Source organism: Eulemur rufifrons, chromosome 7 (genome assembly GCF_041146395.1).
Source record: "Eulemur rufifrons isolate Redbay chromosome 7, OSU_ERuf_1, whole genome shotgun sequence".
NCBI classification, from domain to species: domain Eukaryota; kingdom Metazoa; phylum Chordata; class Mammalia; order Primates; family Lemuridae; genus Eulemur; species Eulemur rufifrons.
The window spans coordinates 266,209,024-266,233,273 of NC_090989.1; the positions used below are offsets into that span (position 1 = coordinate 266,209,024).

The 24,250-nt window shown below is 42.2% G+C and overlaps 1 protein-coding gene across 2 annotated transcripts in view; it reads right to left on the minus strand.

Moving 5' to 3' along the window:
• The window catches only part of SUSD1 (sushi domain containing 1), a 98,636-nt gene that overhangs the window by 16,703 nt on the left and 57,683 nt on the right, over positions 1-24,250 (minus strand). For both annotated transcript variants that reach the window (XM_069474555.1, XM_069474554.1), the window contains exons 11-12: positions 12,538-12,629; positions 11,234-11,420 (exon numbers count right to left, since the gene is read on the minus strand). In XM_069474555.1, the coding sequence (XP_069330656.1) occupies positions 11,234-11,420; positions 12,538-12,629 (279 nt within the window). The remainder of the gene's footprint in view (positions 1-11,233; positions 11,421-12,537; positions 12,630-24,250) is intronic.

Sequence of the window (24,250 nt, forward strand, 5' to 3'; positions counted from 1 at the left end):
TGACACCTAAATGCAGGACAGGTGCTTTCCCACCTCCTGCTCCCATCCTCTCACTGGGCAAACCTGAGTCAAGCTCAGCCTGAAGCCAGGTCTACATTTGCCCCATAGACTCAGCTTCCCCATAGGTGGGGTACGAAGTTAAGGTGTGGGAAGAAGTTCCAGGAAGCTTCATTTTGGCCTCAGACCCAAGCCAGTTGTACCAGCAATACAACTGATCGGTTGATCTCTATCTCATTCTTGTGTATATTTTTCAATTTTCCTAAACTCAGAGCTGGAATAAGTGTGGTTACTATCTTAGAAAATCCCATTTGATAATAGATGAGGAAACTGACATGTGGAGCAATCAAGTGACTTGCCCAAGAGCACGCAGTTAGCAAGTAGCAGAGCCAGAATTTGAACCCATGCTCTGCTACACACCTCTCTCATTCACCTTGGGGTCTCTTGAGTGTTCGGCTCCACCAAATTGATCCAGCAGGTTTACATCACCTTTGAGTGAACTGATAAAATCCACTTTTATTTTATTTATTTATTTTTATTTTATTTCTTTTTTTTTTTTAATTTCAGCTTATTATGGGGGTACAAAAGTTCAGGTTATATATATTGCCCATGCCCCCCCATCCCCCCGAGTCTGAGCTTCAAGCATGTCCATTCTGCAGACAGTGCGCATTGCACTCATCATGTCGGTATACACCCATCCCTTCCCCCCACCCCCATCCCCCCAGTCAGAACTTCAAGCGTGTCCATTCCCCAGACAGTGCACATCGCACTCATCATGTCGGTATACGCCCATCCCTTCCCCCCACCCCCATCCCCCCAGTCAGAACTTCAAGCGTGTCCATTCCCCAGACAGTGCGCATCGCACTCATCATGTCGGTATACACCCATCCCCACTTTTAAAACACTGACTCCACAAAGTCTTAACAAACACATCAACTCTAGGAAAAGAATCCATTTACCACAATTGTTAGATGTCTACAGATGTGGAGTTAGATGTCTACCCAGTGAGGCTCACGTCAGAGAAGCTAGACCATTGTTAAGCTGCAGAAATAATACTTATAACACAGTGGGTAAGACCACGGGCCCTGGGTTCGTATCCTGGTTCTACCACTTATGCCTCCAGCTGCCTGATCTGTAAAAGGGGAGTAAGAATAATCTCTACTTCATAGGCCTGTTCAGGGAATCAATGAGCCAATTAATAACAATTACCAATAATAGTTAATGAGTCAACACAAGTAACGACACGAGGACAGTGCCTGGAATACAGCAGCAGTCAGCGCATGACAGCTGTTTTTATAATATTCAAGCTATACCTCCTGGGTGCCAATTCTATGCTGGAACTCTGCCTCTGCTGTTTTATCAGATCCCCACAGCACCTCTGCATGACAGTCATCTCTATTTTATCTAGGAGGAAATCAAGGCTCAGGCAGGTTGAGTCTCACCACTGGAAGACAGACAAGCCAAGCCCAGGATAATCTGACTACAAAGTAAACTCTGCCACCATACCATGCCATGACAATGCTTGTGTTCACCTGGCCTGAGATCAAACTGTGGCCTAGAACTACAAATCCCTGAAGGAATGAGGGGCCCCGACACCATTCCCAGCCTGAGATCATGAGGAACAGAGGTTTAGGCACCTGGGGGTGGCAAACACCAAGGATCCCTCAATTAGCAGGTGTTCAAAGGGAAGGGTTGAGTAGAAAAGAGAACCAGGGAATGACCCCAAGAGAGAGGCCATCGGACAGGTTAGCCATCCCCAGCTTGAGCACACAGGAAACAGCATTCAGGGCACCGTGACTGAGTCAGGGTCTGTAATATAGCAAAGGGTACGTCACAGCACAAGGGGCAGCACACCAGCCAGACGTAGAAGACGCAGCGTCCCCAAATCAGGGCTGCAGAAGGGTTCTGCCGAATGAACAGGTGGCTGAAATAAAATAAACCTGGAGGAAACCAAGGAAAGGTGCAAACTTACCACTGCAAAACTCCCAGAAGATGGAACCCCTTGTGCATGAGATTCCCCACATCCGTGTATGTCGTGTTTTCATATATCGCATACTTTATACATTGGTTTTATGTCAGCATCCGTTTTTCTGTGGGGAGCAGCCCCTCTCCTCCCTATGCAGTTCTGATGGGGCTGGCATCCCACACTCCAAACCCTCTCTGGCCCAGGCCCTGGTGATCATGGGTTGCCATCCCCCAATCACAGGGGTGGTTGAGAAGAGCAATCTGTTTAACTTTGTGAGATTGGAGGGTCTTATTTTTCCTCTTGGATTGTAGCTGTAAGTACCAGGTAGGCAGGAGTACAATGCCCATCCTCCCAGGTCTGTCTGAAAGGGCTCGGTAGAGAGAGGGCCGCGTCACTAAAAGAGCAATGGGGCTCTTGGGGGGCCACGTGTGGCTGGACCTTGCTGTGCTCCAAGGAAGATCCATTCCTGGCCTTCTTGGTGCTGTGACCCAACAAATTCCACATGCTTAAGCTGGTTTAAGTTGGGTTTCTGTCACTTGCAACCAAGCCCTAATGATAGAATGCATCCGGCACCCTGATATTCTGCAGAACAGCAGAACACCCAGCTGAGTGCTTGAGGGAAGTCTGGTGATAGGCCAAAGGGACATAGTAGGAACGCAGTTCTTACGCATTTGTGTGAGAAGAATTCCCGTGAATCCCAGGCACATCCCAAACCGTTGGGTGGTGGAGACAGTGAAGACAGCAGGAAGAACTGCCTTAATTAGACCCTGGACTAAACCATCCCACTCCTTCAAAGTCTATCATTGCATCAGCTCAGCAAGGAGAGGGAGGAAGGGCAAGAGAGAGGGGGAGAGAGAGAGAGAGAGAGAGAGAGAAAATATGAGTGCCTCCCTGCCACCACCCCACCCCAGCCCCAATCCCTGCCACAGTGCAATTAAAGAGTCAGAGGCCAAAACAGACTCTCATGACTCTACTTACCAAATTAGAAAATAGCTTTGGGGTGGAAACTCTCAATGTCAAATTATAATAAATAAAAATTTAGACCCTGCCTGAACCTTTGCAGTTTCAAAAACTCTTTTAAACATGACTTTCATACATCCACATTCAACACACACCTATCAGCCACCTCTGCACCAGGCCCTGTGCCATGGAAGACGTGGTTTTTGCCTCCGGGAGCTCAGGGTCTGATGGTAAACGGGGTTTTGTAAACAGATGGAGCTCAGAGCTAGGACAGAGATACACGGGGGACAGTGGGCTGTGAGGAGGAACACCTGACGGAGGGCAGGGAGGTGAGTCCATCAGACACAGAGACAGATGCAGCCAGAGCCATGGGGGGTCGGGAGGAGATACTGGCTGAAAGCTCGAGGTCCGGCACGGTAGAGGCTGGCGACAATATTAGAACGGTAGGGTAGGTCAGAGCTGAGGTCCTGGAAATCATGAGAAGCCATTCAAAGATGTGCGGCAGATGTGTCCTTCATGAATACAGTTTAGAGCGCTGACTGAAGGATGAATCGGAAAGGGGCAGAAGCACAGGTGGTCCAAGAATCTCGGTAAGAAGGGCCCGATTGTTGTCCGAAGCAAGCGGGGGCACTGAGGACCGAGAAGAGGGGACAGAGGGAAGGGATACACGGGGAGAGGCGGGACAGAATGCGGTGGGGGAGAGGCAAGGGGAGGAGTCTGGCCTTTGGTTTCGGCAACTGAGTCAGTGGCGATGTCACTCACCAGGTCTGGAGGAAAAGTGCAGAAGCAGCTCATTCTAGATCAGTTTAGGCTGAAGTGCACGTGAAACCGCCCAGCAGGCTGCCAGAAATACAGCCCCAGAGTCCAGGAGCAAATTCCGTGGTGGCGAAATGGAGTCGGCTCTGGAGTAGGAGTGAGCGTGCCCACCCGGGGGGACAGCGTGAAGCTGTCTGAGGAGAGATGAGGGCCAAGGGCGGACCCTGGGGATCCCAGGCATTAAGACAGGGTGGAAGAGTGAGAGAGCCCCATAGCTTTTATGAGCTAGTGTTCAATCTAGAATTTCTTCCAAAGTCACCCAGACATGGCAGCATAGACCACGTTTTTCATAAACCCCTGGGATTGCCGGGAACCCTCGCGGGTCACCTGGAACCGCCTCTGCTTCCAGTCAAGGCCTCACACGACCCCTCTGCTACTTGCAGGAGTCCAGAAAGAGATTCCACGTGGCACACCTGACGAAGACAACTGCTGGGTTCCTGCAGCAGATTTGGGGGAGACAGGCAAAGCCCCTCCCGTGTCCCCCAGGGGAACAAGCCCTTCCAGGCTGAGAATCACCGCCCGCAGGCCTTTATGCTCTCATCAAAATGCCCTTCCAGTTGTGAGGTTTCGTTGTCACGGTAAAGTAAGTTTTTTATCACCCATTTTCCTGTTTCCAGCCCACAAGGAGATTAACTGGTCACTCTTTTCTGCATGAGAACCCGCCTCAGGCCCTTTTAAGTTATTTCTCTGTTTGTTCTTCTCCAAGATTAATAACTCTAGTTTCTCTAATCTCTTGGCTAACCTTTCAAAACCACCCAGGAACAGCAGGACAAAGTGCTCGCTCAGCTTGGAGAAGGCGGGCAGCGGAGCAGGCAGGAAGGCCGTCCCCTGCTTGTTCCAGCTGCACGATGCTCTTTCCCAGACTAGCAATGTCCTCGCAGCTTTAGTTAGAGGTGCCACTCTCACCTGGCTGCTTCAATCAACCTGTGACTTCTGGACTGTTTTCTGCTCTGCTTGCCTAAGGCCTTCCCCACCTTATATTCCAAACAGTCTACTTTTTCTCTCTAGTTGAGAAGCCTGAACTTCATCAGGCTGGTTCTCAGCCACATTTCGAGGTTAAATAACCTTGACTTCTAGCCGTATTTTCCAAGGTGCTGTTCCTGGTCTCCCAAACTGCTGTCCTGGGCAGATCAGCTCTCCTTTCATCACCCTCGTTACTGATTTCAACTAAATCAGACCCAAGGCAAGGTCCTGCCTGGGATGGAAAGTGCAGTCCTTTCACCCTGGGCATAGGAGATGGGAGAGGAGCCAGGAAGGAGACTTTCATCCCCGTTCCTGGGAGTCGGCAGCATCCATCCTCTGCTAGAAGCAAATGACAAGAGAAAATACAGGGGCCACCATGCGAGAACACTTTGAAGAGTAAGGAGGAAAGCAATGAAGGAGAACATTGCCTGCAAAATATTAAATGTATTATAAAATTACAATAATTGAAATAGCAAGGCATAAGCACAGGACAGGCAAAGAATGAGAAAAGCTAGACAGTGTAGAAAGAGAACCAAGTAAATATGAGAATATTCTCTGTGACATGCACAGGGAACTGGCTTATCAGTTGGAGGGGTGAGATTACCATGTAAATTTAGCCTCATATCATGCATCAAAACAAATTCCAGTTTGAGGTTGCTGTGAGCTAGGCTGACGCCACTGCACTCTAGCCTAGACAACAGAGCAAGACTCTGTTTCAAAAAAAAAAAAAATACAAATTCCAAATAGGCCTATGTTTTAAATGCAAAATGCAAAACTATTAGGAAGCATAAGAAACTACTAGAGAATAAGAATTGATCAGATTTCAGGGTGAGAAAGGCTTTTCTTGGCATAACCAGAGGCAGAAACTATAAAGCATCAATACAATTGATTATATGAAAATTTTAAATGTCAAAAAAATATTGAAAAGAAAATTAAACAGTAAATGGCCTTGGGGTAGGAATTTGTAGTAGGTATAACAAAAGATTAATATCATTAAAGTAGGCAAACCATTAAGTCAACAAAAGAAAGAAGGTAGTATAAGTGCAAACGTGTTAAAATTCCTCTACGCAAAACCAACCAAAATGAACAAAAAGTGAAAACCAGAAGAAAATTTTATCTGCACCAGAACTAAGCAAAGGCCCCAACTCCATACTATAAACTCAAGTAAACACAAGGAATTGAACTAAAACAAAACTCCACTGCCTGAGAATCTGGTACAACACAACTTTTCTGAAATTTCTGTAACAAAAAAGTAGAGAAAAAATAACCTTCAGGCACCTCTCCAGATGTATATGCCACCCCAGACATGATAAATTAAAATTGATGGCAAAAAAAAAAAAAAAAGTAGCTTCCACTATAAATCACCAGCTGGATAGATCTTCCTATCAATAAAGTTACAGGATTTGACCTCCCAGAGAAGAGAAATCAGTTTCTTTCCATCTTTGTATCCCCCTCGGCAGGTAGCACAGGTCTTCGTACATAATCAATAAACATCTGATGAATTAAATTGTTGCAGTGCAGCATGTTCCCACCCCACTCCCACCACGCACAAAAGCCCTGGTTTCTAGGCTTCTGATCTAAGGAAACCTTCCCGGTCACATTTTATAAAAGCTAAAGTTAATACAAAAAAATAACCCATCCGGCCAATTTTCTTCTACGATGTATCGTCTCGTCCCATTGGGGACTGAGCTGGAACTCATATACTGGCAGAGGAGCTGGGAGACACCCATCCCCACACAAACATTCACTTGGGGGTTGGGATTTGATTTGAAGCTGGAAAGTGGCTGGGAGATTTCTGGGAATGAGAGAAATCGGTGGACCGTGGAAGCATGGAAGGCAGAAATACCCTCTCCTGGAGTGACTTACATTAGGTCTCCAGACATCAAACAGCCTGTGTCCATGGACGACTTTGAAAGGAAACCAGCTGGCGTGAAGGCCAGTGCCTCCTCCGACCTCTGGTGCAGCTTCAGCCGTTTGGAACCAGCCAGAGGGGACGGGGTTCTCACTAAGGACACAGGGGTGCAGAGTTCTCAGATACTCCGTGAGTAGCCAACCATGGAAGAGAAGTCTGTGGCAGAACAACTCAAGGGACTTAGTCCTTTCCGGTCCTGGGTGGTCCTCCCCAAGGACACCCAGTGGTAAGAGAGCAGCGGCAGAGGCCAGGGCAGCAGAACCACGGCAGTCCTGGCTGGACCTGTCTAATACAATGACAGTCTGAGAAACACCTGGGACACACCTGTGCTTTCAGTCATTTTCCTAACCACCTGCAAAGTTTCCTAACTTTGTCTTCTTCTTATGAACACAACACGAGATAAGTTGCCAGGCTTGGTACGGAAGGTAGACGTGGGAAGAAATGATTGCCTGTCCATCTTTTCTTCCCTTTTCTCCTTCAGCATTCTTGGTTCCATAAAAAAACATTCAACCTCAAATGACAGCCATGTTGTGTAGTACAAGCGGTCTGATTTATCGTCACATTTATGCATACATTTGCGCGCTCGCTCTCGCTCTCGCTCTCTCTCTCTCTCTCTCTCCTGCCTCCCCCACCCCCTGCGGCCCTCCCTCTGGCCCCCCACCCTGGCTCTGCCACTCTTCCCTCTCTGGTGTCTTCGCTCTCCCTATGAGAAGAAAATTCAGCCTACAAGCTTTTAGACATGGCAAGAAAATAGCATAACCACTGTATGAACACTCTTCTGACTCTTTGGGGTCTGCATCAAGGGTGACAGTTTGTTCTTCGCCCTGTGCTAAACGGGGTATGAATGGGAATTCAGTTCAAGGAGCCACCGAGGAAGCGTCAGCCAGGAGTCAGGAGCACTGTTTCTGGGCCCTGAGGTCAGCAATAGATTTCAAGCACTTGTTTCCATCCCGTTCGTCAGTAAGATCTGGTTTAATGTAAGGCCCTCAGAAGGGAAATTCCACTCACTTCCCTTCTGGGAAATAGGTTGCTACATTTTCCAGGCCCAAATTATTAATCTACTGTTTCTGGCAAAAATTCAAAAGTTCACAATTTTACTGAAACAAAGCCACACACATCTTAGACAACCAGGAGTAACTCTTCACATCCACATATAAGGTTCTCTTTTTTCCCCCTTTTGTAAAAGAAAATGGTTGGATTTTTTTAAAAAAATCTGTCATAAGATCTTAACAACTTGAATTTTCATGCTTTTTAAAGAAATTGCTTCTTTAAAGTAGGGTAGAATTAGAAAATACTCATAGTCACAATGAACTTGAACAGCTCAACAGTGTCCCCTGGTGGCCATGAGCACAGATACGGAGTTAGAGCCACTAGGGCTCTACTTAGCCTACGAAACTAGGAGGAATCCAGAGAAAACCCCCTGACCCCTACTCAACAACTATGAAATGTTAATTCAAATTACAAACGCAAGCCATCCAAATATGACAAGGACCAAAGAGTAGGAGATGGAATAGCTGTTCATGTTAATAAATCACCATGGGGGCCGGGCGCGGTGGCTCATGCCTGTAATCCTAGCACTCTGGGAGGCCGAGGCGGGAGGATCGCTCGAGGTCAGGAGTTCAAGACCAGCCTGAGCAAGAGCGAGACCCTGTCTCTACTAAAAAATAGAAAGAAATTAGCTGGACAACTAAAAATATATATAGAAAAAATTAGCCGGGCATGGTGGCGCATGCCTATAGTCCCAGCTACTCGGGAGGCTGAGGCAGAAGGAGTGCTTGAGCCCAGGAGTTTGAGGTTGCAGTGAGCTAGGCTGACGCCACGGCACTCTAGCCTGGGCAACAGAGTGAGACCCTGTCTCAAAAAAATAAATAAATAAAATAAATCACCGTGGGAACGAATGCCCAAATTGAATAATACTTATCTCTCTAGCCCAAAATGGGGTAAATTCCTTTTTTAGCATAAAATCTTTATTGACTAACCAGGCATCACCTCAACACCTATAGCACCCACTGGCCATTCGTCTGTTGTGCTGTGTCAGTACTGTTCTCACGTGCTGGGGATTCAATGTAGAACACACAGGCGAAAAACCTTTACCTCCAAGGAGCTCCTATTTTACTGAGTAAGAAAATAAACAAATGGAATTTTCAGAAAACAAGTTCTATGAAGAAATTCAAGCAGGGTAAGTGGATAGAGAGTAACAGAGAAGAGATTGGGGAGGATATTTTTGAGAGGATGGTCAGGGCCTCTCTAGGGTGATGGCATTGAGTAGACACATGGATGATTATAGAGGAGCCACGTGGAGAGAGTATCTCAGGGAGACCGAACAGCAGGTGGAAAGGCCTAAATGCAGGAGCAAGTTTGACCCATTTAAGGAATAACAAGGCCAGGGATACCGCTGATACTTAATGAGAAAGGAATAGAGCAGGGGGAGATGAATTCAACGAGGTAGGCTGGGGCCCGATTACATGTTCCATGCTGAGGAACTTGGATTCCATTCTAACTTTAATGGTAACTCATTGCAGAGTTTTGAGCTGGTGCTGACATGTTCTCATGTGCTTTTTTTTTTTTTTTTTTTTTAAAAGACAGTCTCGCTCTGTCTCCCCAGGCTAGAGTGCAGCGGTGTCATCGTAGCTCACTGCAGCCTCAAACTCCTGGGCTCAAGTGATCCTCCTGCATCAGTCTCCTCAGTAGCTGGGTCTACAGGTGTATGCCACGACGTCTGGCTAATTTTTCTATTTTTTTGTAGAGACGAGTTCTTGCTCTTGCTCAGGCTGATCTCAAATTCCTGGCCTCAAGCGATCTTCCCACCTGAGCCTTCCAGAGTGCAAGGATTTCATATGCATTTTTAGAAGATCACTTTAGCTGCTGAGTGATTTTTTTTCTTTTTTTAAGAGACAGGGTCTTGCTATGTGCTTAGGCTGGACTTGAACTCCTGGGCTCCCACCTTAGCCTCCCAAGCGGCTGGGACTACAGGTGCGTGCCACCGAGCCCAGCTTGAGTGATCCTTTTAAAGTTGTGGTGAAAACTAAGACTGAGGTGGGGCTGGGGGAAGCGGGGAACGCGGTGGTGACAGGCAAGAGCAAAAGCAGGGAAACCAGTTAGAAAGCTACGCAGGAGTCCAGGCAAGAGGCTGCTGGCTTGGATTAGGTTGGTGGTGGCAGAGGCAAAGGTGGGAGAAGTGGCTGAATTCTGAATATATTTCAGACAGCAAAATGACAAGGATTGTTGGTGGATTCGAAATTTGGGGATGGATTAGGATCAATTAGGACTCCTTTTTGCCCTGAGCCACTGGGTGACCAGAAATACCAATAACTGAGCTAGAGAAGCTGGGTAGAAAAGTTCTGTTTGATTTGCCTACCAGGTGTTCCACAGGATATGTTCAGAAGACGGTGGGTATGAGAGTCTAGAGCTCAGGAGAGCTTGGGACTAGAAATATGTATTTGGAAATCCTCCGCATATCGGTAATATTTATAGCTTTGAGACTAGTAGAGATCACCTAAGCAGAAAGTGCAGATAATGAAGAAAAAGAATGAAAAGGAGTCTGAAGAAGGGTCAATAAAGGTAGATGGAGCTAGCAAAGATGGAGAAAGAACAGCCGGGAAGGTAGAAGGAACCAAAACCAAAGGAAGGGATATTTCAAGAAGGAGGGAGGGTCAATGCTACAGGGAAAATCAGGTAAGAACGAAACTGGCCACTGGATTTGGCAAGATGGAGCTTGAATGGAGACCCTTTCACTAAAGCAATGAAGACAAATCCTTCCCAAGTGGAACGAGTGAACAGGAGGTCAGGGTGTGGAGCCGACAGAGCAGACATTTCTTTCAAGGAAGTTTAATGAACGGGGTGCTGAGAGAAGACAAAGTAGCTGAAGGGGAGTATAGACTCAAAGAAGGTCTGTGTGGTTTTTTTCTTTCTTTTCACTAACATGCTCAGCAGTGCTGGGAATAATTCTACGCTGGAGGACGTGAAGATTAGGCAAGAAGGGATGGGATCAATGAATACGTTGTGAGGATGGCAGCCGTACACAGGAGTAGGGACAGGCAGGACAATGAAATATATGGAGGAATGGGAGATTTGGGGGCAGGAAGTCCTTATCGGATTACTTCTAATGTCTCAGTGCAGTAAGAATCAAGAAGCCAATACTCAGTATTTGCTCAGAGTGTGTGTTGGAGGGTACCACAGATTTGAAGAAGGAAAAGGAAACGAGTAGAAAGTGAATTTTCTAGGGGTCTATAGTGGGACTGCCATTCCTTTTCCCCTGATATAACCTACTCCTAAGCGCTTGCAACAGAATGTCTATTAAATATTAATATGTTGCTGAGAAAGAAAGAGTAACAGGAAATCTTTTTTTTTAAAGTATGAAATATTCTAAATGTTTTAAACATCCAGAAGGACTGTAAGCAACACTTGTGTACACACTACCCAGATTTAATCAATGTTTGTTTCAGGTTCCTTTTTAAGAAATAAAACATTATGGTCACAGTTACACCCCTTAGCGCTTCTTCACTTCCATACCCTTTCTCCTTGCTCTCTTGAAGTTCATTATCTAATGATAGAAAGCAACAGTGCTCCAGGGCTCTGTGGTGACTTTGTTAATCCAAATGCTGACACTCGAGATGTACCTGTTATCTGGGTTGTCAGGGAGATGGCCACAGGAAGCGCAGAAGACAAAGCCTGGAGGCTGACACTGTAGTTGGTGCCCGGATGCAGGTCCAAGCACACCTCGGGATTCTGGCTGCTGGTAGTGATATTAAAGATCATTTCCTGGGCAAATTCCTTCTGATACCATCTCTGGCCCCAAACATGGAACTGAAACATAAAAAAGCTCACTGGGTGAATTGCTGGCTTGAACAGCTCCCAACGCCTTGACATCTGCCCTTTGTCATGAGCTTTCTTCTTTTCTCCCTCTTCACACTAATGTTTCTTCCAAAATTGAAAGCCATAAGCAAATATTAGAGTTATAATACCATAAATATTGTACGTAGAATATTATTACTGTGATAAGTATATTTTTAAATAAAAATGCACAAAAGGCAGAGGCCCCGATACCAGTAACTTTCTCTTTCTTGTCCTCATGTACACCACGCACCTGCCAAATGCAAAACGGCCTGCTGACAAAACTGCAGGAGCAAGGCCAAAGGACATTTTCCTAGAAAGAGAATCAAGAATCTAAACTAAGCAGGACCTGAACTAGGTTACTTCCCTAGCTGGTCTGGTATAAAACCTGGACAGGATTTTTCTCCTCCACTCTTCCCCTACACTTTCCTGTAACATTTCAGCAAGAGACACCCTTTTCTTTCTACTAATTTCTTCTAGTAGCAGCTCATCCCATGGTCTTTCCGTTTCTTACTCACAACCACATCAAGCTTCAAAAGTTCCCCTGCTGTAATCCCAGCACTTTGGGAGGCTGAGTCGAGAGGGTCACTTGAGCCCAGAAGTTAGAGGTTGCAGTGAGCTATGATTGCACCACTGCACTCTAGCCTGGGTGACAGAGCAAGACCTTGTCTCAAAAATAAAAAATAAAATATATATATATATATATATACACACACACACATATATTTATTTATATAAAGTTCCCCTTTACTCTCTAGGCAACACATCCAGACCCTGCTCAGAGACACTAGAAAGGACAGAGACACACATGCATAAGCCATTGGGTTCCTCCCATTGATACTGCAGAAGCATCAGCTGCACCAAGATATGTGCACAAAGAAACTGTCATAGCTTCATCATCTCTCCCCAAGGTTTCCGTCTTCAAATATGCAGTTGAAGTCTCCATTTTCTTCCTTCTTGTTGCAATTCTCACAGTAAATGCTCTATTGATAATGGCAGCTATAGACGTAGATATTTAGGTCTGTGTATATTTTTTAAACCTCCCACATAAGACAAACATCCATAAATACAGTAAATTTTAGTAACTTACTAAATACATCTCCTCTGTATCAGCTGTCTTCATGCTTCTCCATCTCAAGCAGGTTTCATTAAATCCTGAAATATTATTGATGGTCTGTTTTACTGCAAAGGGGAAGAAATGCAAAATCAATTTACACCCTATACAAAAAATACTACCTTTTAATTGAGCCATTTTCCAAGGATAAACATATACACAGGGTAACTTCAGCAGTATTTTAATTGAGAAATTAGTGGTAGCAATCTCAAAGAAATACCACTTTTATGTTTAGGTAAACTCAGTCCTGAGTTAAGATTCAAAGATACCTAATCAGAAATTCCTCTTAAAACTTGTCTGTTCACTGCAAACTTCCTTAGTTTACTAACCTAAAATGAAATTCATTGTCCTGAGTCTTGAATACCCTCATTTATGCAAATAAGCATCAGTTTGAAATTCTGAGCTGAGAGAAACATCTCAGCAGAGAATTGCTCCTTGAAGAATTGAAAAAAGCTCTCCGGAGTAATCAGGCTTTTCATGATGAAAAGGATGGGAGGATGGGTTCTCTTGGTTTGGGCTTCCTCATCTCTTATGATCAAGGAAGCATTTCTTGGCCTCTGCTCAGTTTCATGATAATCAATCCAAAATATACTTCAGATCTGATACAGATTAATGTAGAAGGACACACTCCCAAATAGTCAATAAAGACTCCTTATTCAAAACTCTGACATCAGAGGTTACTTTCTTCAACAATGATCTGTCTCTAAACTGGAAATGATACGGCAAGCTTGCTAAGAAGTTTCACAGGAACACTGTGATGATTTGTGAATAATAAAGACAACTCCCAAATTACCTTAAATAAAGAAAGTCCCATGGCAGGCAAAGCTGCATTGTATAATGCCCTGGTCTGACAGGTTCCTATGAATGAAGCCAAGCTGACGGACATGACCCCTCTCCATGCATTGGGCAGCTTTGCACAGAGAAAACCTGTTCCACAGGTCACAAGCTATACTTCAAATGTTGCAACACAGAGCAGGTAAGGAACAGGAGGTAAGGGAGAACAGAGGGTAAGGAACAGGAGAAGTACAGATGATTCAGGGTAGTGCAATCCCTCTGCTGGGTACAGAAGATAGTTTTAGAAAATAGTAGTAGTGCTCCCAGGAACCTCACATTTCTGAAACTTCCAAAATACAAATAACTCCAGTACTATTTAAACAGTTCCAGGCTGGGCGAGGTGGCTCATGAGTATAATCCTAGAATTTTGAGAGACCGAGGTGGGAGGATCGCTTGAGGTCAGGAGTTCAAGACCAGCCTGAGCAAGAGCGAGACCCCCGTCTCTACTAAAAACAGAAAAATTAGCCAGGCGTGGTGGCCCATGCCTGTAGTCCCAGCTCCTCGGAAGTCTGAGGGAGCAGGATCGCTTGAGCCCAGGAGTTTGAAGGTTGCAATGAGCTATGATGACACCACTGCACTCTAGCCCGGGCAACAGAGTGAGACCCCGTCTCAATCAATCAATCGATCAATCAATAAACAAACACTTCCAGATTATACAAAAAGGTGGAAAGTTCCCTGATTCATTCCATATGACCAGATAGTCCACAATGCCCAGGGTGTACAAAGATAGCAAAACCAATCACTGAACACGCTATGCTCAACTCATTTGATAATATAAATACAAAAATCCAAAATAAAACATTAGCAAAAAGAAGTCAGCAGTATATTCAAAGAACAATACACTATGACTAAGAAGATTTATTCCTGAACTACAGAGAGAATCAATACTGGGAACACCGTTAATAAGGTAAAAGAGAGAAACCGTGGTTTCTTTTATAATCATAATTGTTAATACACCTAATATAGATTCCTGACTTAAATCTTAGTAAGCTAGAGCTTCATTTGATAGAAACTCTTTAATTTAATGGTGTTTATTAGAAACCACCATACTGGTGGTTTTATTAGAAACACCATAATGGTGTTTATTAGAAACCACCATACTCAGTAGTAACACAATGAAGCAATTTCTAGTAAAGTTAAGAACAATACAATGATTTCTGGTCTCAAAGCTATTACTGAGCATCAGCCCAGAGATTCTAGACAATGTAGAAGAAAGGCAAGGAAAAAAAATGAGCTATAAATACCAGAAAGAAAGGAAAAAATGATGTAACTTCCAGCAAATCTAAGAGAATCAACTGGAAACCAAATATGAAATTATTTGACAACAATGGAAAAACAAATACAAAACAATAGGAGTTTGGCAAAGTGCACCCAAATATGAGAACATACATGGTAGTTTTCTAAGTATCTGCAAGAATATGTGTAGTAGGCGAATAATGACCCCCCAAAATGTCCACATCCTAGTTCCTGAAACCTGTGAATACACTACTTAAGTGGCAGAAGGACTTTCCAAAGGTGATTAAGATAGATTATCTTGAATTATTTTTTAATTAGCCAGGCGTGGTGGCATGTACCTGTAGTCCCAGGGGGAAAAAAGTGCTCTATTTTCTCCAGAATTTACTTGCAAGCCACTGATACGTATTCTGCTGCTGAGACTTGACCTTATATCTTGCTGTACTATTCCCACAGTTTTCTACACACATAGTAACTTTTTGTCTCAATGTCAAATCATAGTGTAAACTTTTTGAGGAAGTTTTAATAGGCAATTAAATTAAAGACCTACATAGTACCATTAATGTCCATAACTAAAAAGAAGTGACAACGCTATAAGCAACTATGACCAATTTGATCCACACAAGGGCAATGACAATTACGTTCATGGCAGCCACTTGACTGTATAACAATTGTAAGATTTCACAGATATCAAAGTGTGAAAAAATATGCCTCTGAGAATCAATAATACATAATATATACAAGTATATGAAGAGTAGCATTATCTGCAATCATAAAAACTTGAAGGGGAAAAAAAAAATAGCTAAATATCCTTCCATAGTGGGCAAGTTAATAAATTAGTGTACATTCATACAATGGAATACTATGCTTCTCTCAAAGAGAATGAGATGGCATCTTATGAACTGGTATGGAAGTGTGCCCACAGAATATGGTAAAGCCAAAAATTACAAAGCAAGATGAAGAATGGGGCAAGGCACAATGGCTCATGCCTATAATCCCAGGACTTTGGGAGGCTGAGGTGGGAGGACAACTTGAGGTCAGGAGTTCAAGACCAGCCTGGGCAGTACATCGAGACCCATCTCTACAAAAAGTAGAAAAAATTAGCTGGACTTAGAGGCACACACCTGTAGTTCCAGCTACTTAGGAGGCTGAGGTAGGAGGATCACTTGAGCCCAGGAGTTCAAGGTTACAGTCAGCTATGATTGTGCCACTGCACTCCAGCCTGGGCCACAGAGTGAGACACTGTCTCAAAAAAATAAAAATAAAAAAAATGAAGAACGGTACATATATAATGATTCCATATATTTTCCTACTCTTATTCATTTTTAGTGGCCACTCTGCTTTCTCTCTTTCTTTTTCCCCACCCACTGGGCCAATCTAATCTAGAATCCCAAAGTTGAAAAACCAGACCTGCAAGAATGCCTCAGAAAAGAGAAAAACTGGTTCCCAGTTCATCAAATTCCTTGAAACTTTGTTTCTGTTTCATTAATGTGGGGGAGCAACTCTGGGCAAAATCAGTATTTCCTCTCTTCTCTGTAGTATCCTGCAAATAACTCAATTACACTTTATGATTGTATTATTGATCCTTGTCTACCACCCCCATTGAACTGAAATCCCCTCCAGGGGAGAGACAGGTTCCTCATCTTTGTATTCCCAGTGTTTGGACAGTGGCCACACAGCATTCCTGATTGTTTACATTTAAACAATCAGCAATAAGAAGGAAGCTAAGCAATTGATACTGTATTAATCCAATGGAATATAAGTGCTCTGAATAAGACATGGTTTCTGCCCATAACATGCATTCAATCTAGGAGAGGATTTACACCCTATGTAAGCACAACAAAAATACAAGGAAGTATATAATAAATGCCATTCAGTAACTTTAAGTAATAGTTAACATTTGATAGATACTTATTGAATGTCAGGTATTATGCTGGTTCTCCATATGAATTAACCCATTCAATCTTCACAACAAACACATGATGTACTAGTAGGTATTGTTGTTCCCATTTTCACAGTTAAGGCAACTGAGGCACATAGAGGTGAAGTAACTCATCCAAAGGCACAGAGATAGTAAGTGGCAGATCTGAGATTTGAATCTAGATAGTGTGACTCCAGAGGAACCATACCAAATGACTACTTATACTTTCTCCTGAAATAGAATATGGGAATTCAGAAAGAAGAAAACTTACTATCATCTTGGGAGGAGGAGTGGATATCATGGAAGGAGGAAATATATGAACTGAAGAAAAGGAAGGGGGTTCCAGATAGAAGAAATGGCACAAAGACATGGAGGTGGAAAAGTTAGCACTTAAGAGTATATTATAGGTGACGTATGCCTGTAGTCCGAGCTACTCAGGAGGCTGAGGCAGGAGGATCACTTGAGCACAGGAGTTTCAAGACCAGCCTAGGCAACACAGTGAGACCCTGTCTCAAACAACAACAACAACAACAACATAATATAGATCAGAGTTCTAATTAATCAAGGATAATAGTTGGCCCTTAAATCTAAATCCTTCCACATCCTTCAAAATATTCTTCAGATCAGGAAGAAGAGCAAATAAAGCAACATAAAACATATGCTGTCGGCCGGGCGCGGTGGCTCACGTCTGTAATCCTAGCACTCTGGGAGGCTGAGGCGGGTGGATTGTTTGAGCTCAGGAGTTCAAGATCAACCTGAGCAAGAGCGAGACCCCATCTCTACTAAAAATAGAAAGAAATTAGCTGGACAACTAAAAATATATAGAAAAAATTAGCTGGACATGGTGGCACATGCCTGTAGTCCCAGCTACTTGAGAGGCTGAGGCAGAAAGATGGCTTGAGCCCAGTAGTTTGAGGTTGCTGTGAGCTAGGCTGATGCCACAGCACTCTAGCCCAGGCAACAGAGTGAGACTCTGTCTCAAATAAATAAATAAATAAATATGCTGTGTAAAACACAGAACATTACAAATTTAAATTACCAGTAAATAGAAAATTAAATACCAAATGCCAGCAAAGCGATCTCTCCATCTCCCACAAGTCCTTGTGGAGAGTCAGGGCTCTCGAAGGCTGTGTGCAAGAGAGAAGAGGGAAGCAAAGGGCCCTAGAGTGAGCTAGATTCACACCCAGATAGGGAAATTCCACCTTAAATGTGGAAATACTGAAAATGAGAACCGGTAAGGTCAGAGCACTGACTGCAAGGAAAGGATAAAACGCCCATGAGGTGGCAGGTGGTGGTAAGAGAAAGGTACTGATTGCTTCTGGGAAAGAAGAGGATGAAGAGGAAGCGGTAGGTGCCCTTTGGAGACTAAGTGGTATGGGCAAAAGCAGCAAGAGGGAAACGTAAGATCCTACAAGGCAAAAGAGAACCAGAAAGCAGAAAAACACACAACTCATGCCCATCCTTATCAAAAAACAAAACAAAGCAAAGCAAAAGAAATCCTTTAAAGAAACTGTACCTCACTCCATGACAGAAGAGGGCACTCTTAACCTAGAAATCATGTTAACCATCTTAAACCAGCAATTCTGTCCATGGAATTAATAGACAAAGGCAGTCTTCATTTAAAAACAACAAAAAAAGTAGAATCAAAACATTTCAGCCTGTGAAAAACTCTCCATTTTTTTGAAAACTCAGAAACTAGGGGAAAAAACCTGTAATGCAATAAACCAAAATAAATGTCCTCAAACAAGCATTTGGAGGTATGAAGGAAACACCTTAATCAAAAAATTAACAACAGAAATAAACAGTAAATGGGGAGGAAACTAAACAGAAGTGATTGAATTCAGGAAAGAAATGAAAATACAAAATCATGCAGAAATAAAGACTAACTGTCATGGTGCCTAAAGAAGAATAGATTAGAATGAAATTTAATAAAGGACATTAAAAAGTACAGAAACACAACAACCAAAAAAAGAGATTAAAAAGAATTAAAAAGGAACAAAAAATAAAGTGGATGAAATGGAACATAGGCAAAGATCCAACATATGTATAATTTAAGTCTCTGAAGAAGAAAAACAAAACATTGAAACAGAATTAATATTTAAAACTATAATCCAAGAGAACTTTACAAAAATAAAAAGACATGAATAGAAATACTAAAAGGGTACACCAGGTACCTGAGAAAGCTGACCCAGAACAATCAACCCCAAAACTTATACAAGTAAATCTATTAGACTTTAAAAATGAAGAAAAAAATCTTCAGGGTCTCCACTCAAAAAAAAAACAAACAAGTAAGCCCCAAGGGCAAAAGAATTAGGCTGCAACAAAGTTTTCAAAAGCTACATAAAAAGTAGGGCAACCAAAGAACTGAATCTTTTTAAGAAACTAAAATCAAGAAAGTGTGAACTAAGATTTTTATATCCAGCCAAGCTATCTTTCAAGAATCAAGCCTACAGAGAAATAATACTAAACATGCAAGAACTCAGGGAATACTGTACTCTCGAGGAATCTACTAGAAGACAGGTTTACTGAAGATGGGGAAACTTCAGTAAAAGGACTGATGGTAAGCAATTAATATGTTGAATTGTAGCTCTAAGACTAAAATAAATGTGGGGCAAGGTGAAGTAGTGATATAAAAATGCTATAAAGTCCAAATAACACAACTAAAAAATCAGGAGGGGAAGTGACAGAGGAAAACAAAAACAAAATAAACTAATGAAATGTCGTAAAGGCAGTAAGTGTTGAAATATGCTATTAAAAACTGACAAACCAGATGATAAAAAATTAAACAAGAAAGCAAGGGACAGGGCATTTTAAAAAGGCAACCAGTAGAAAAAATATTTATAAATCTTCCTTTAAAATTAATAAAAGTAGGACAGCAAAAAATAGCGTAAAGAAACAGAAAATATACATAAGTTGTGATAACATAAAATAATGGGACAGAGTTGTTTAAACATATCAGTCCTATCAATAACTGTAAATGGACATAAATTGCCTATTAAAAGATAAAAAGATTTCAATCTTTCTTGCAATGGAAGATCCAATTATATGCTGTATACAAAAGGGACACCTGAAACAAAATGATTCAGAAAGGCTAAAGTGATAGACAATAGTATACCAGACAAATGGAAATCATAACAAAGCAGGGGTTACGATCAAAGAAGAATTCAACTCTAAAAGCATTAAATATGGCAAAGAAGAACATTTTTAATGCTAAAAGCCACAGTTCACAATGAAAATATAATGCAACCACCTTTGTAAAGAAAAAGAAAGCATGAGAAAGGCTATAACTATGAAAGCAGAAATTAATGATGGAGAGCAAGAATCAGGAATTTTTTTTTTTTATAAAGGGCCAGATAAGTAAATTTTTTAAGTTTTTTCCAGGCCAGACAGTGCTGTCACAGCTATTGAACTCTGCCTTTGTTCCAATAAAAGTTTATTTATGAAAACAGGTGGCAGACCAGATTTGGCCTGCAGGCCATAGTCTGTTAATCCCTGATAGTGAGAGAGGGAGAAAAAAGTAGATACAATTAATAAACCAAAATCTTAGAAATACTAATAAAATAAACAAACCACTAGCTAATTTAATGTAGAAAAAGGGAAGAAAATGAAAATAAAGAGAGAATTATCACTGAGACAGAAGAAAGTTCAAAAAATTAAACAAAACTACTTTATAGACCAGCATATCAATTTTAAAACTTAGATGGGCACCTTGAGGAGCAGAGGTAGGAGGATCACTTGAAGTCAGGAGTTCGAGACCAGGCTGGGCAATAGTGAGATCCCCGTATCTACAAAAAATTTAAAAATTAGCTGGGCATGGTGGTTCACACCTGTAATCCCAGCACTCTGGGAGGCCAAGGCAGAAGGATTGCTTGAGCTCATGAGTTCAAGACAAGCCCAAGCAAGAGCGAGACCCATCTCTACTAAAAATAGAAAAAAATAGCCAGGTGTGGTGGTACATGCCTGTAGTGCCAGCTACTCAGGAGGCTGAGGCAGGAGGATCACTTGAGCCCAGGAGTTTGAGGTTGCAGTGAGCTCTGATGACACCACTGCACTCCAGCCTGGGCAAGAGAGTGAGATTCTGTCTCAAAAAAAATAATAATAATAATAATTCCTAGGAAAACACAGTTTACCAAAATCAACCCCATTAGACATAAAAGGCTTAAACAGAACAATTTTCATTGAAAAAATTGAGAAGTTATCAAGGAACAATGCACAGAAAAGCCCCATCCCCAGATTGTTTCATAGAATTAGGTGAATTCTACCAAACCATCCCAAAGCAGATAGTTCAATGATACATGAATTGCCCCAGGGCATAAATAATGAAGAAACCTTTCAAATTGTTTTTATAAAGCAACGAAAATACTGGTGCCTAAACCTGATAAAGATAGTGCCAAAAAAAGAGAGAGAGAAAATTGTAGATCAACATCACTTATGAATATTAGTACAAAAATATTACAGAAAATATTAGTGAACAGCATCCAACACCACATAAGAAAATAATAACACCATGACCAAATGGGATATGTTTCAGGGAGAGAGAGAGGGAGTGCACGCATGAGCAAGAAAAGGAGAAATTTTAAATTACATCAAATTTAAAAGTTGCAAGTAAATAAAAAAGAATATCTTGTAGTTAGCTTTCCTTTGTATGGTATTGATGAATATTTTAGACTAAGAAGTCCACGATCTTTTCTCTGATTTCAGCCTAGGAGAGAACAGTCTTGGAGCCTCTTTGTCTGTACACATGATTAGAATACTGAGGTCCTGAAAAGAATGAGATGAACCTGTTGTCTTCAGAGCCATTTAGGGCCCATTTAGTGGAGGGTTCCAATTCTAAATAACTTATTCATCTTTATAAGTAAAGATAATGGATACGGTCCCACCTAGCTGGATCTACAAGGTCATTATCTTATCTTTAAAAAGAAACCACCATTTACTCTCCCCATACTTGGCATATTTGGATGATTAGATATTCCACGTAAAATATATGCCAATTTCGGACTTGCCCAACTGCAAGTATGGGTTTCTCAGGCTAATGGTTTGTAAGAAAAGCAGGTGGACTCCAGACACAATTCTTCCACCACAGAATACTACTGTAATATTTATCATTTTGTGGAAAAACATCAGAAACAATGTTAAATTATTGATGGTCTTTATCATCTTTTGTTTGGACTTTCATTCTGTGAACAAGAATCAGTTATGGGGGAAGTTTTATAAGGTCAACATAGATCTCAAGTTATGCCCACTGTTAGAAAACCTGTGTCATAAAGACACCTTAATAGTTAAGGTTTTCTACCAGGGTTTTATTTCCTAGTAAAAATGTCCTATTCTCTTTTCTTTTAATTTTTTAAAAATTTACCAACGCTATTTTAGAAATATCTAAATGCATGCAACCCTCTGCTAAAGAGAACTGAATAAGCATTCTTGCATATATAAATGATATGGTTTTAAAATCTCTAATTAGAAGTAGCCTAAATAGATAGTTGGCTTTGCAAGCTAAATATTGTCAAAAAGAATAGCTATACATCAACCATTCTGAAAGCAAAGTTACTATTTTCATAACTGCTTTATAAATAGTGATATCCTTTTAGTTATCCTTGATGCACACCTTGTGAGCAGTTTATCTTAGACGGAACAAGAAGATGTAACATTGTTCTAAGCTGAGACCTTTACTGTTATTTTATTGAAACTTTTCTTTAGACAAATTTGATATCTGGTTACAATTACCAAGAAATTTTTCAGGCTGACTGTCTGTGCGTATATTATATAGAGAGGAGTTTTGAGGGTTCAATCACCCATTCACTGGCAGAACAGATTGAAACAATTCCCTTGGCTCAGTTCCCTGGGCTCAACCTTCCAGCAGAGGCAGGCAGCCTTTCATGCGGGCACAAGTCCTTGTTACTCAACCGGCAACACAGAACAACTGCTCCCTAGATACTTATGAGAAAGAACATTCTCAAGCTCGATGACGCCGGACATTCATCAAATCTCAGCTGAAAGAAACCATATTTAGGAAACATTGCTTGAAAGAAATGGACTCCGGTCATACCTCCAAATATTTAAATAACCTAAATTTACCCCTGAATCAAGCAAGATCAGCAGAGAGTAGGCATTTCTCATGCATCTTTCCTTGTCCACCCTATGCCGAATTGTGCTATAACGAGCCATGTTGAGGGACACAGGCTATCGGGGCACCTGCCTGGGGAATGTAGGGAGTTGGAAGGGGTGGGTGGTCCAGGGAGGATGACAATTGATCAAGCCCAGGGTTGGGCTATAGGCTGGACTGAATAGAAATAAATACCTCCTAATAAAAGTGAAGGTGGGCAGAATTTATTTGAACACTGGATGTTCGTGGCAGATCCAGAACTCTCTGGCATCATTCTCTCTCTATGGCAACCTCACAGGCAGATTCCAAGGTAATATGTTAGGAGAACAAAAACCTAATTCTGAAAACAAAAAGCAAATATAGGGAAGGAAAGTACTAAGACCTAGCAAAAGGTATTAAGCCCTTGCTGGGGATAACGAAGGAACAGAAACAACTTAGACAGAAGGTTATAAAGACTTAAAGCTCAGCTGGACCTGCTGGAACAGTAGGAATACCCAGAAGGAACTGGAACACTGGAGACTTATCTCACTGATGCAGAAAAAGAAACAGTGGCAGGAAGGAATGTTTCAGTTCCCATCAAAGAAGTACAGATGGTTTAAGTCTTAGAAATTCAATTCTAAGGAAAGGTGGGGCTTGGATGAAAAGCCACTAACCCAGGGGATTCCCTGGACCTCAGACCAGTGTATGCACAGGTTCCAGTAACTGAACAGCAGCTCAAGGACCAGTGGAGGGTAATTCTCCATGGGAGACAAAAGTGAAACCTCCTAACCATGAATCAGGAATCAGAGGCAGACATTCAATAATAGAAACCTATAGAGTTCAGAATTAAAACAATTCTTGGATCCTTCTGGGGATAGAGAAATTCAGAGAGGCCGGGTGCGGTAGCTCACACCTGTAATCCTAGCACTCTGGGAGGCCGAGGTGGGTGGATCGTTTGAGCTCAGGAGTTTGAGACCAGCCTGAGCAAGAGCAAGACTCCATCTCTACTGAAAACAGAAAGAAACTAGCTGGACAACTGAAAATGTGTAGAAAAAATTAGCCGGGCATGGTGGCGCATGCCTGTAGTCCCAGCTACTCAGGAGGCTGAGGCAGGAGGATCACTTGAGCCCAGGAGTTGGAGGTTGCTGTGAGCTAGACCAAAGCCACGGCACTCTAGTCTGGGCAACAGAGTGAGACTCTGTCTCAAAAAAAAAAAAAAGAGAGAAATTCAGAGAAAAGAACAAGAAATTGAGATAGTGAAGGAGACATGTAAGACGATGTGTTTCACTTGAACAGTTTCCTACTATAAATGTGGGATACCCTACCCAGAAAGAAAGAGATTCTTTCACTAAGCAGATATACAATTTCAGCGATGGCAAAGGGTGGGTAGAAATAGAGCTCAAGTGAGAAATGAAAATAAAAAGGTTCTAAATACTTGAAACAGGTACCAAGAAAGACTTGGAGGCACCATTGCAAAAACACATGGGAAGCACAGTGTCAGAATGAATCCAGTAACCTCATGAGAAGAGAGTTCCCAATCGAAATTTAAATTGACAGTTAGTAGGTACCAGACTGGTAACTTAGAGAGGCTGAACTATGATATGCCAAATTATACCTAA